Genomic DNA, 13,940 nt, shown 5'->3' on the forward strand with positions numbered 1-13,940 from the left:
CACGGCCGAGACAGGACTGAGACAGGACCGAGACAGGACCGAGACACGGCCGAGACACGACCGAGACACGACCGAGACAGGACCGAGACACGGCCGAGACACGACCGAGAAAGGACCGAGACAGGACCGAGACACGACCGAGACACGACCGAGACAGGACCGAGACACGACCGAGACAGGACCGAGACAGGATCGAGACAGGACCGAGACAGGACCGAGAAAGGACCGAGACACGACCGAGACACGACCGAGACACGACCGAGACAGGACCGAGACAGGACCGAGACAGGATCGAGACAGGACCGAGACAGGATCGAGACAGGACCGAGACACGACCGAGACACGACCGAGACAGGACCGAGACACGACCGAGACACGACCGAGACAGGACCGAGACACGACCGAGACACGACCGAGACGTACACGCGATGGCCGTAAACACAAGCGGGCAGTAAAAGTGTGAAATGAAGCCAGAATGAGCGCCTCGTGGTCGAACACTCACCGTGTTGCTTGTCCAGACTTGTATAAAATATGTAGTTAAGACTTTTAAGAGATGCAATAAAAAGGCGCTAAGTGGAACGCTGTCCTGGGAAATAAAGTGCTGCTTCCCGCCGACCTTGACCTTAAGCCCCAGAGAACCCGGGCAGGGTTTCTAACCTGCAGCTCAATTCAAGAAAGTAGCTCCCCTTTGACAGAACCTGAAGCTAGAAATTGTGATTTTCTTTAGTAAATTGCTCATTATTATGTGTAAATTGCTCATAAGGGTGTTTTACACTCAATATCAAGAAGTGAAATGTCGTTAAATAACCCCTTTGGGGGCGGGGTTGTGCTTTTGGATCAGAGTGAATTTAAAGTTATCTGATCTGAGGCCTTTTTCTTTTTTTAGATTATATTTCAATCAAGTTGACTTTTCAAAAAGATGGCCTCAACACTGAGTAATTAATCTCATCTTCCTCAATTTCAGTTAGTAATCATAAAAGCTTTTTTATATATATCTTTGATGGTGGTGTAAACATTTAATGAAAGGTCGTGACGTGAACGGTCTTAAAATGAAGAGAAATAAATCCTCCTCACAAGATTGATGATCCTCTCAGAACCAACCAGCTGATCAGGATCAATCCAAGAGGTTTTTAAATGTATTGCTGAAGAGTTTCAAGTCGACATATTTTCCCCCAGTTGTGTATTCAAATAAAAATTAAACAAGGATTTTAAAGTTGATCAACTTTCATGTCAGACGTTATTCATGAAATGTAATGACAGTAAATGTTCAGACACACAAACTCGCCGTGACCTTGACTTTTGACCTCCGAGAACCAATCGTTTTTTTTCAACGAGCACGAATGAACAAACTAAATCTGAAGAAATCCTTTCAGAGTAATGCAGAGTTTTAAAATAACGGAGATCATTCCAGTAAAAATGTTGAAGCATGAGTGTGACGGGTATTTGTATTCATCCCGTGTTGTGTATCGAGAGAGTATTTTAAAAATTGAGCACGGCGCCACGCGACTATAGACGGTAAACCCAGGGACCGAGCTGCGTGTCGCCACGCTATAGAGCTAACGAGTGTATCAGTCAGATTTTAACCATGTTTAGCATGTAGCATGTAGCATTGCTGGGGCGTGAGCCCTGAAACTCTTTAGCATGTAGCATGTAGCATTGCTGGGGCGTCAGCCCTGAAACACTTTAGCATGTAGCATCGCTGGGGCGTGAGCCCTGAAACTCTTTAGCATGTAGCATCGCTGGGGCGTCAGCCCTGAAACACTTTAGCATGTAGCATTGCTGGGGCGTCAGCCCTGAAACACTTTAGCATGTAGCATCGCTGGGGCGTCAGCCCTGAAACTCTTTAGCATGTAGCATCGCTGGGGCGTCAGCCCTGAAACACTTTAGCATGTAGCATTGCTGGGGCGTCAGCCCTGAAACACTTTAGCATGTAGCATCGCTGGGGCGTCAGCCCTGAAACTCTTTAGCATGTAGCATCGCTGGGGCGTCAGCCCTGAAACACTTTAGCATGTAGCATTGCTGGGGCGTCAGCCCTGAAACTCTTTAGCATGTAGCATGTAGCATGGCTCGGAATTGCGGAGCACTTAAATGGCTCCGCGACATCAGGCTAACGTCTCTGGTGATTCAGTCGCTGGTGAACAAACTCTCTCTCTCTCTCTCTCTCTCTCTCTCTCTCTCTCTCTCTCTCTCTCCTCCTCCTCTTGGTATTTTGTCAGAACATAATCTACAGTCCGTCTTACTCTGGTGGTTCTCATTAATATTAATGAATCTCCATACCGCGGACGTCCCTCCTGCTCTTCTGTGTACCTCCGGGCGGCGCTGTCGGACCAGACATCCAGCTCGGCGCATCCTAATTAACTGACTACGAGCCTTTAGATTGGTTCTATGGATTTAGCCCCACCACGATGAAAAACATCAAATCCAGGCCTGTTCATTGGGAAAAACCTCATTTTGAGGGAAAACGTCTCTCCAGTCAGTGAGTCGCCATTTTCATCCTGTTTTTGTTCGTGTCGGCTCAGTTTGGATCAAGGCTGCCCCCGCCTGCTGGAAACCTTTAGTTCTGTTCAAATCTTCCGTCCTGGAGGAGCCTGTGTGAAACCGAGTGAACGGCGCTGTGCTGCAGAGCGCCAACACAAAGCCACTCGCTTCGTCAAGGACAAACAGCGAAGCCCCGTCGGACAGAAGACGACGGAGAGGGGACGAGCCGTCCACCCAACAACCCGTTAACTCAACACATAAACAGCACTTCAGTTAAATCCACGAGCTTTAAATACGCCAGCGGATCCCGTTCAGGACCCACGGCAACGTCTGCTCTCCATTCCTAAATTGGTCGATCACCAGCTCCAGAATAAACGTGTTTAACTTTACATCAGCATTAAGTGTTCCGGGGAGAGGAAGACAAAACTAAAAACATTGGTTACAATTAGAAGCCAAGTTGAGCTTCACTGATTTATTGACGTGCGGCGGCCATCAGGAAGACGGCGTCCACAACCGTTTCCTGAAAGAAAGGAAGAATAAATAACAGATACTAACGCATGAATTAAAGCGATAGGAGATGGAGCTGGGGGAAAGAAATGACTGGGTTGCTATGACAACCAAACGAGAGCACCCCCCCCCTCCACCCTGCTTCCCTACCTCCTCACCCACCCCCATGACTGAATCTGTACAAGCACAGTCGACACCACTGCCACCACCATCATCATCATCATCATCCTCAGTGTGAATGTAGGCATCCAAAATAAAAAGCAGGCCCCGTCCTGAACCCAGATTAACTCGGTTACCGCGGCCGATGGACTGTTGAGCGTACAGTAAGGCCACAGTGTCGGGAGTGGAACCGCCAACTCATTATCAGACCTCGGCTGTTCATTTCCAACCCCACGAACCCATTGTGAAGGCGGCGGCGGCGGGGAGGGACAAGCATGGCCGCTGCTCTCGCTCGCCCCTTTTCCTCCCATCTTCATTATTTGACAATGAGGAGGAGGAGAGCGGCCGGGGAGCGTCGGCAGGAGAGCAATTCCTCCCCGCCGCCGCCCATCCTGTTTTTAATAGTCTCATGAAATTTAGATCAGAGGAGCAGCGGCAGCCATACTGTGGCCGTTAGACGGATAGACAGGTGAGTCTGTCCGTCCGTCCGTCTCGGCGTTTCTTTGTCCGTCTCGCCGCCGGAGCTCGCTCCTCCATTCGGTGGCAGTTACCCACCGTCTACCTGCTCGTCTTCTGCAACCTGATAACGCTCTTTAATATAAAAGAAAAAAGGTAAACAAACAGGAAGACTTGTGCAGGTCGGACCGGAGTGGAACAACATTCAGGACATAAAAGCTGAAACGACGTCTGAAACGCTTTCCACAGCGACTTCATTACCGCCAGCGTGATCCGCCGCTCGCTGCGAGGTGCTACTGATCTCAATCATCACCTGAACAAGTAAATGTCACCAAAAGTCCCAAATTATTGAGGTAGAAGAGAGTAGAGCCACCCCCCCCGCCCCCCCCCCCCCGCCATGATAAAGAACACAGCATAAATCAAACACACAAATCATAAAATGTCTTCGATATGCGACTCACAGGAAATTTCTCATCACGACTGCAACTGTGTTTTATCAGGAGATCCAACAGGAATGAGATTAACAATGATAAAATAATATATTATAAAATATATAAAATGTAAGTCATGCTTCTGTCATACATCGGGGGGCAGTGTTGAGTCAATTTAAGCCCCGGTAATATGCATCGTTTTTGCTTTTTTTCCATTTCAGCAAAGTTTCAGATTTATGTGGCAACGTTTTGATAACGATGTCAGTTTACACACAAACGGCTGAAAACGATGTAGTTTTCATGTTGGACCACTAGAGGGCTGTGTTGGTTGTTTTCGTAATGAAAACACACACATGACAGTGACTGCCAACTATCAAACTAGTCCAGGAGAATCTGGACTGGACGTCATGGCACTCTGGATTAAACCGTGTTCTTCTTGTCCGTCTACTGAGCATGTGCAGAACTAGCAGTAGCGGCGTTTCTGCCATCGACACAGAGTGTTTTAAAAGAATTCCACCTCCGGAGCCGTTCTCAGAAAGTTGCGTATTCAGTGGTGCCTAGCACCGTTACCCTGTAAACAGACATCTAAAACACAACAAGAGTATCCGCAAAACTTTCTTCACTTTTGGAGGTTCTGTTTCCACGACACCGGTGTTCTGATCCACTGCATCCCTGAAGTTTTTATAGCGACTCCCAAGGTGGAACGATTCTCTCACAGTTACGATTCCCAGAGACTGATGGAGGTGACGGAGCGCTGTTACTGCACATGCACAACCCCCCTGTGGTAAATAGTTCCTTCTGCTCATGCTCCGGTAAACAAACATGGCCGACCCGTCGTGGTTTGACTCGCCGTTCGTTTTCAGGTTTTATCGTCCATATCAGTAATTGTATATTTGAGATACTTCCCCGATAGCATCCGATTCATCAGGAGCCCATATGAATGTCAGGTTCTCTCCATTTTGTTGACGCTTATAGGGAATTGCAGCAACAGCGCCCTCCTGTGGCCTGGCAGACTAACGACATTGTATTCAGCGTGTCTGCCGCTGCAGTGGAAAATCAACGTTGTTGTGTGAACGGGGCCTAAACGATCATCGTCTTCAGAATGTTGTCTTCAGTTTCACGCAAAACTTTTACTGAAACAAAAACATGAAAAACGACGCGTTTTCACTTGAGTCGTCGTGTAAACGGCGCCCGAGACGCCGCAGCTACATTTTTTTGCGTTCAATTCTTTCGTCATGCAACAAGTCAACTGTTCAGAATCTGCAGCCAAGATTACCTTTAAAAAAGAACTTTAAAAATCTGAAAGCGAGGGCGGAAAGCCAGAATTGGCTCCAGTATTGCTCCACCGGTCCACATCATGCCAACACGCCATCTCATTGTGAGGCTTTAAAGGCGCTTCACGCAGAAATCGTTGTGACAATAAAGGAACGAAGCCGCCTGCTTCATATCTACGCCTGCATAACAATGAGGCCGTAACTGAGGGGAGAAGAGGGGGTGTCAAATTAAAAGAGTGAGAAAAGACGTGTGAACGGTGCGAGGCTGCGACGGCTTCCAGCACAAGGTTTCAGAGCAGGAAGTGAGCCGGGAGGCAGGCGGGCCTTCACTCCCACACCGTTGCTTCCTGTCTCCACGCCGCAGCCCTGTTCACATGGAGCCCAGCGAAAAAGGTCATATTACCAAAAACAATGACGTGGGGTGTGTCTGCATGGCGGCCATCCACAGTACCAGCCTCCATTATTGCTCTTTTCTCCTTCACTCCTCATTTCATCTTTGAGAAAGTAAAGTCTTCTGTCCTTTAGCAAAGTACCTGGAAAGGCGACAAAGGCTTTTTTCTTTTTAATGTGCAGCTCTTTACAAAGCTTAAACCTCTCACAGTAAGTTTTAACCGCCATACAAAAGAGGATGGAGCTCTGTGAAAAGTGAGACGTATCTGCGGCATGGAGCCCGTTAACCCTTAAAAATCCATAAATTAGCCGCGTCATTGTATAAGGCGCAGGGATCATAGCGCGTGAAAAAAGTAGGGGCTTATAGTCTGGAAATTACAGGAGTTGTTTCCTGTTCATGTTCATGTGATACTGAACCAGAACCAGAACCAGAACCAGAATGTCAGAATGTGACTGCAACGACGGCTGCAGCCAACTCCCCTTCGCTTCAAACTCCACATCCACGCCCCAAAACACTCGTCAATGGAGGAGCCGCCACATCGGTCCACGTGTAATCAAATTCTAACGATATCTAGGTCACAGCGACTGTCTGCGTGTGAACGGGGGCACGCCAATAACTGCAGCCAACAAAAGGCAGCAGCTACCAGTGGAAAACAACCATTTCATCTGTGTTGCTGCTTCGGTAAAAAAGAAAAAAGAAAAAAGAAAATCCGAGAGCGAAGCGATCGCCTGAACGCAACGCGAGCTGAGCTTTAAACCACTTGATGAAAAAAAAAAAAAAAAAAAAAAAAGGGCTTTAAAATTAGTGAACGTGGAGCCAGCTGCAGCGGAAAGGCCGCATGGTCGGCAAGGTGTGTGTGTGTGTGTGTGTGTGTGTGTGTGTGTGTGTGTGTGTGTGTGTGTGTGTGTGATTGTGACTGACGATCAGAGACACAACAACGAGAGCAAATGGAAAGGAAAATGCACTTGTTTTTCAGGGAAAAATAAGCGCGAGAGAGAGAGAGAGAGAGAGAGAGAGAGAGAGAGAGCGAGAGAGAGAGAGAGAGAGAGAGAGAGAGCGAGCGAGCTTCAGGCTCGGGACTGAAGGGCAGGCGTGACTTTGAACTGGTGAGGCAGCGTGAGCAGCGAGCTGGAGGGGAAAACAAGACGCCATTTTGAACAGGGAATCAGACCGGGTTGTTTGGCCACGAGTCTAAATCCTAACAGAGCATCAGTGGGCGAGCGAGGGGGTGGGTGGACGTAACAAATCGCACATCGGTGTAACCGAGGACGGTCTCCGAACGCTTCGACACGTTTCAAATCCGTGATTTTACCTATTAACCTACGGGAGGATCAACCCAGAAATCTAACAAACAAAGGGGATCGGTGACCTTTAATCCAGGACGTTGACGTTGTCATGATTAGTAAAATAAATCCCTCCACCGCCATGACACTCTAGAGGCCGCCATGTTTCTTATGGCCGCATAAGAAACTAGCTACTCGCACTTGCCAGACTATTGACGGTGGCCCTGGTACCCATGCACAGCAGCAAAGTGGCATTTCGCCCCATTTCCACGGGGAGTTTTCGAAAACTTCCTCCTTGGGAGCCGTTTTCCAAAAGTTCCATTTCCAGCACTGTAGTCGTGAAAACAGACTCCAACATTCAATGAAAGTCTTTCGTTCTGACTTGAGAATGTCGACGGCGGCGGCGGCGCTTTGTGCTGAGCGGTTTGACTCCACACGGGAATCCCTGATCAGAGAGTCCATCTTTACTTCGCACAGACAAAAAGGAAGGGCAGGACTGATCAGCGGGTTAAGTAGGTACGACTCTGTACAGCGACACCAGAGGACTTTATACTATTTAAAAACTTTTAAAAGTTGTAAATCAGGGGTGTCAAACATAGACCGGCCCACCAGAGGCTCCAATCCTGACAAACCAGCAAGGAAACGGTACAAAGTTCAAAGAAGACAACGATTTTCTTCAGAGTTTTGGATAGTTTGTAAAAAATACCCATAATGCAACAGCTTTCTGGCGGGAACCCTGAGGTCCACCTGACAGCACGGTTTCATTTCACCGCATCTTTGTCGTCCGATCATCAACATGGCGCCTGGCAACAGCTTCCAGAGTGGAGAGATTCAGAAACGCTGCCTCAGCTGTGAAAACGATGATGTCATGACCCCGCCTCTCGACCTATAACCCCGCCTCCCTCTCCACGACATCACTTAACAACAACAGTTTGGCAGACGACCTGCTCCAGGTGGCGCTGCAGAAGCTGCTGATGAGCGTTGCTTTAATAAGATCGGATTTGTCGAATACGAGGATTGTTGCATGCGCCGTGTCTTCTTCTGGTGTATTTCAGTGGCAGTTACAGCGCCACCTAAAGACCCGGCATATATACTGCACCGCTTTGAGCTGTGTTCATAGTGACGGAAATTAGATTTTAAGGACAATGGAAAGAGTTTTTGCTCGTATGGCCAGGGCCTAAAACACAACAAAAGTGTAAACTTAAATACACTGATTCTCTTTGCCTTGTTCGTCCTTATCTAAGATTATAGGTGGAGATAAGTGATCGATCACTCCTCATCATGGTGTTGTGTCACCATGCAAAGATTCGTCATTCTGGTGCGACAACAAGAGTTCTTGTAGTAATTCCTCTAAAACTCAAGTCATCAAGGCGAGTGTGACTCAGGACTGATTTCCCTTCATTATCATTTAATCACACAACAAGAGGTTTAGTCACTCTGAGATCCCACTCACAGGGAGAGGGAGGATCCTGGCCCGTGAATCATCCCGACACACATGAATGAAGCAGAAGTGTGACCGAATGCAAACAAACTCAGATCAACATCCCATGTATTCCGTTTTCCACAGCGGGGGTTTGAGTCACACGGCGTTAATATCAGCTCGCTAACGTTCTGCTAAACCTGGGAAGAAATCCCAGCTGCATCCTCCTGCCAGCAGCGAGCATCTCCTGCATCACGCTGATCGCCGCCGACAGTCAGTAGTCGCTCACACATCAGCGTTTCAGTCGCCGGCCAGTCCTTTACATCTTTCAATCTTTTTTTGGGGGGGGGGGGGGGGGTGGGGGGGGGGGGTGTGGGGGTGTGGGGGGGTGGGGGGGGGGGGGGTTATTGAGATTCAGCTCACGGTGCAGCCGGACTTCATCCTCGTCGGTTCAACATAAATTCTATAATATCTGTTTGCTCACAGTCATTCAACAGCTGCACTCGCACCAGTGTGTGTGTGTGTGTGTGTGTGTGTGTGTGTGTGTGTGTGTGTGTGTGTGTGTGTGTGTGTGTGTCTGTTAAAATATTAAAAATACGCCTCCATGTATTCTGGAAGCAAATTTCCTGGAGGCTGAATGCAACCATCTGTCATGACACATGGAAACACACACCTGCATCATCTCTCCTCCTCCCATACCTGCTGATTCTACGTGAGACATGCAGACGTCCTGTTTGTTTACCGTGTCTGAAAGGATCAAATATTCCTCATCTTATTGGGGCCCGAAGACCAAAAGCGACGCTGTTCAATATTTAATGTGTCTGGAGAAAAAAGTAATATTCAAAAGAGACACTACTGAGTTCATAAAACACGACCATATTATATCAATAATCTGAGAAATTAAAGCACGACCAGGTTAGAACTGCTCCTGAACGTAAAGTAGAGATGTACCGATACCGAAACTGATACCAGTATCGGTATCGGTACAGCAGAGTACTCGTAAAAGAGAGGAGAAGAATAACGGCGCATGCAAATTCCCTGGAATCCAACATGTGGCCTTTATTAAGGCAAACAGCATCAGCAGGTCGTCGCCATGTTGCTCCTGTTCAGTGATGTCATGGGGTGATAGGTCGAGAGGCGGGGCCATGACATCATCGTTTTCAGCTAATGTCCGTCCACACGTCAAACCTGAAGCGGGGTTTTCTAATTCCTCCGCTCTGGACCCGCCGTGTGGACGATCGGATAAAAACCACACGGTTACATGAAACGGCGGCGTCGTGGTGGCGGTTCGCCGCGGCGCATAGCCTCCATATATTGTTTGCAGATAGAGTATGAATTAGGTTTAATGGCATTTAGTCGGTACTCGTATCGATACTCGGTAGGTTAGTACTCAGTACTGGAGCTTCCCTAATTTACTAATTAATTCTTGGAACGTTAAAGCTTTTAACTCCAACGTTGTGAGGCGCAGGTTTAAACTATGAGCTAAAACATTACTAATAACGAATAAAAACTAATTATGTTACAGAAATACTTTCTAGTACTTTTTGGCTTGTTATTCGGTAGTAGAGAGAAAACCACCCTCTGCACTGTGGCGCTGGGTTTCAACTTGCAGAAGAACCGTGTACTCCGGCTGTGATTCGCAGTAGCAGCGATTCAGAGAAGTTGTGTTTCTCCTGTTTCCATGGAGACGGCTTGTTTTCAAAAAGTTACGTTTTCAGCGGCTCGGCGCAGCGTTGCCGTGTAAACGCACTCCCGCCGTGCAACGAACGTTTTCCATTTTCAATTGAAAACCAAGTCATACTTCATTTATCCCTCCGGGATGGTAGAATACTTTAGTTCTATACCACTGGTGAGTCAACAGGGTTAGGGTTAGACACGTCAGTGGCGATCTGTACTCCTACATACTGCGATGGTAATAATACCAGCATGAAATCTGGAAATTAACACATTTATTGATAAAATAAACCAAACCGGGTAACTGAGGAGACAAAGCCTCATTTATGGACTGCACTGTTGATGCAATCAGACCAGCAGAATGTGAACATAAAGTGAAATTACACTGAATTATTGGTGGGCTGCAACCTGCAAACACGTTTTATTACAGAGTTGAAGTGTAAGAAGTACTGCCTCCTGTCATATAGTACAATGATAAAGTTCAATTCTTACTAAATACTGAATCATCGCCTGACAAATCAGAATCATATGGCACCGAGGTAAGGCCTCATGCTCTTGATACGCAACATGCCACTTATCAATCTGTGCAATACAACCACCTCAGATTACTGTCAGACACTGAGGAGGAAACACAGCCACAGATTAATGCTGCACAGCATACCGCAGGTTTACCGATGCGACATGAAGAAGACTGGCTGACAAAAGAAATGACGCTTCCGTGCAGTTCACATTCACCCTCTGGACATTCAAAGTGAAGGATTCTTAAATATGCAACAAAAGAGCATCTATCTCATTTAAAAAAAGTCCCAATTAGACAGGCTGGATTACTGCGTACCTGCAGGCAGAAATCAGGAATAAACTACCGTCAGTGAGCCGATCTGCCACGGCGAACTACTGACAACTCCTGGAGCATTTTGTTGGTACGTTTACACGACAACGGTGCTCAGCGTTAATGGAAATGCAACTTTTTGAAAACGCTCTACCTCGTCTCTGTGTAAATGGTCACGCTCACCACCACCATATTATTGGAGATAATTTCCGTTATAGAAGACGGTTCCACCCCGGAAGCAGTCGCCAACACTTTATACTGTTAATCACATTCACATTTGCTCAAGGACATTTTGACATGTGGAGATGGGAATCAAACCAGCAACATTCCGATTGGGAGGCGACCGCTCTGCCAACCGAGTCACAGCCACCCAACAATACTCAAAAGTACATAAAGTAGGATTTAGTTTTTGCTCACGTAGACCCCGTTTCCACGTTTTTAAATGTAATAGAAAACTTTTGTAACATTTTGGGCGTCGGAGCCACTGGGAAGGTGACTTTTTGAAAATGGCTCGAAAGGCGGAACTTTTTGTAAATGCTCTCGCTCAATCTACGTGGAAAAAACTTAACTGAAACGCTCCGACTCTGTCTCCATGGAAACGGGGAAAATGCTACTTATTTTAAAAGCTGATTGTTCATCACGCCCATAGGAACTATTTCTTCTGCACATGCTCAGTAGACAATCAGAACAAAGATTCTTCTGTGGTGTCACGACGCCAAGTCCATATTCTCCTGGACTTGGTACTTTTATTTTGACAGTCACTGTATTAACAATCCAACTTGGTACTTTTATTTTGACAGTCACTGTATTAACAATCCATCTTGGTACTTTTATTTTGACAGTCACTGTATTAACAATCCAACTTGGTACTTTTATTTTGACAGTCACTGTATTAACAATCCAACTTGGTACTTTTATTTTGACAGTCACTGTATTAACAATCCAACTTGGTACTTTTATTTTGACAGTCACTGTAATAACAATCCAACTTGGTGGTTTTACTTTGACAGTCACCATAATAACAATCCAACTTGGTGGTTTTATTTTGACAGTCACCGTAATAACAATCCAACTTGGTGGTGTGTCCACTGGAATGTTCTCCTATTATCAACGTTTATAACGTTTTGATTTCATTACAAAAACAAACAACAGCACCTACTACAGGCCCAACATGCAAACTACGTCTTTTTTCCCCGTTTTTGAAACATTGCTGTGTAAACGGGAATCGAGGCCTCCACATAAAAGTAGTGTCTAAGCTTGTAATATTTACATATTCAATAATCACTTTTTTAAATTTTTTCAGGATTCTTTCTCTCCAAGTAGACATTTTACAAATACTTGAGTACAATTTAAAATACATGCTTATTTTAAAATTGACAGTCAATATAAACTATTTCAATTCAAACCATAAAACTTGCTTTAATTGCCAAACTACTTAATGACAGTAAAGTGGTGACTGGTAATAGATTACTCACGCCTCTGATCCAGACTAAAGATCTCAATCGGTCGTGTGTTTGTGAGCTTTGGTGTAAATTCGTGCGGATGAGAAGTGCGCAATACTTTGCGCTCCATGTGGAAACAAGAGGGCGCCTCAATGTAAACAAACATGCCTCCTTCGGCGGGGCATTTGTTGCTCCCATCAGCACCAAACAACAACAACAACAACAACAACAACAAGACCGGAGAGGCTGCAGGGAAGCGGGGGAAAGCCTGGATGCTGCCCCGCTTCCTCCGGAGGGCGGCACACCGCGTTCCCCGGGCTGTTGCGCAAGAGCTCCGGGCGATGAAAACAGGAAGCTCCGCTCGGTAACGGGTCCGACACGACCCGCTCTCTCTCTCTCTCTCTCTCTCTCGCTCTCTCTCTCTCTCACTCTTACCCTCCCTCTCTCTCTCTCTCTCTCACTATTACCCTCCCTCTCTCTCTCTCTCTCACTCTTACCCTCCCTCTCTCTCTCTCTCTCTCTCTCCAGCACAAACACCCAGGAAAGGCTTTACCTGCTTCCCCCGGTAGAAGAGGCGCTGCTGCTGCGGGCTCACGTTGAAGATGTCCTGGATCTTCATGCGTAAAGACTCAATTCTGGTCAGTCTGGAAAGATCCTCCACGGTCCGCGTCTCCTTCCCGTCAATAGTACGAACCTGGATCCACATCGTCGCGCCGCCCTGTTCCGCCTCGAGGAAGGAAAACAACTAAATGGAAGCGGCTGCTCTGGCTGCGGGTCGACGCGTTTTTCCGACTCTCTCTCCCCCAGGGCGCGGGCCAAAATGGAAACGGGGAGTTTTTAGGGCTCCATTGCGTCTTCCTCTGCAGAGGTAGCGTCGGACTGGATCGAGCAGGAGCCAGGAGGCGTCTCACATGAGGTCGCGGCGCCAAGCTGCAAATCTCGCGAAGTAACGTCGGTGAACGAGCTCAGCGCGCAGTTAAAGGCGCAGCTCGCACTTTGTTCCAGCGGAGCAGAGGATCCAGGCTCCGAGAAGAGGAGGAGGAGGCACAGTCCCAGGAACACTGACAGCACTGCAGATTCAGGCTGCAAAGATGTAAAGACACAGCTCGAGGCTGCAGAGATGCATTTGGGGTCTGTGAAGATGCAAAATAAGAATAAAGAGTTAGTCCCGGGGGTTAATAAAGCGATTCTGATTCGGACGCAACTCCAGTCTGCCAAGATGCAAATATGCATATCTACTTTGTAGTACTCACAGACTCCCCACACATATAATCAATCAAAAGCAATATGTTTTAACAGTGGCCGCACGGTGGCGCAGTGGTTAGTGCTGTCGCCTCAGCGAGAATGTTGCGGGCTGAAATGTGGCCTGGGGCCTTTCTGTTTGCATGTTCTCCCTGTGCGCGCGGGTTCTCCGGTGTTCTCCCACATTGTCCAAAATAAAAGTTTTTCAATCCAATGTAAATGTTGATAACGTTCTAAATGATTTTTATTATATAGAAATAACATTTCTGTGACCAGGGTTCCTTTTAAACACCGACTCTAAAAAGTCACAAACATAATAAAGAAATGAAGGTTAAAACTAAGGATCACTGGTTT

General features: G+C 47.0%; 1 protein-coding gene across 2 annotated transcripts in view; it reads right to left on the bottom strand.

Annotated features, from left to right (window-relative positions):
* uhrf2 (ubiquitin like with PHD and ring finger domains 2) overlaps window positions 1–13,278 on the bottom strand; it is a 41,838-nt gene extending 28,560 nt beyond the window's left edge. For both annotated transcript variants that reach the window (XM_080476589.1, XM_080476588.1), the window contains exon 1: window positions 12,898–13,278. In XM_080476589.1, the coding sequence (XP_080332715.1) occupies window positions 12,898–13,050 (153 nt within the window). In that variant the 5' untranslated portion in view covers window positions 13,051–13,278. The remainder of the gene's footprint in view (window positions 1–12,897) is intronic.
* Window positions 13,279–13,940: the final 662 nt, after the last annotated feature.

Source organism: Lipophrys pholis, assembly GCF_963383615.2.
Source record: "Lipophrys pholis genome assembly, chromosome: 12".
Lineage (NCBI taxonomy): Eukaryota > Metazoa > Chordata > Actinopteri > Blenniiformes > Blenniidae > Lipophrys > Lipophrys pholis.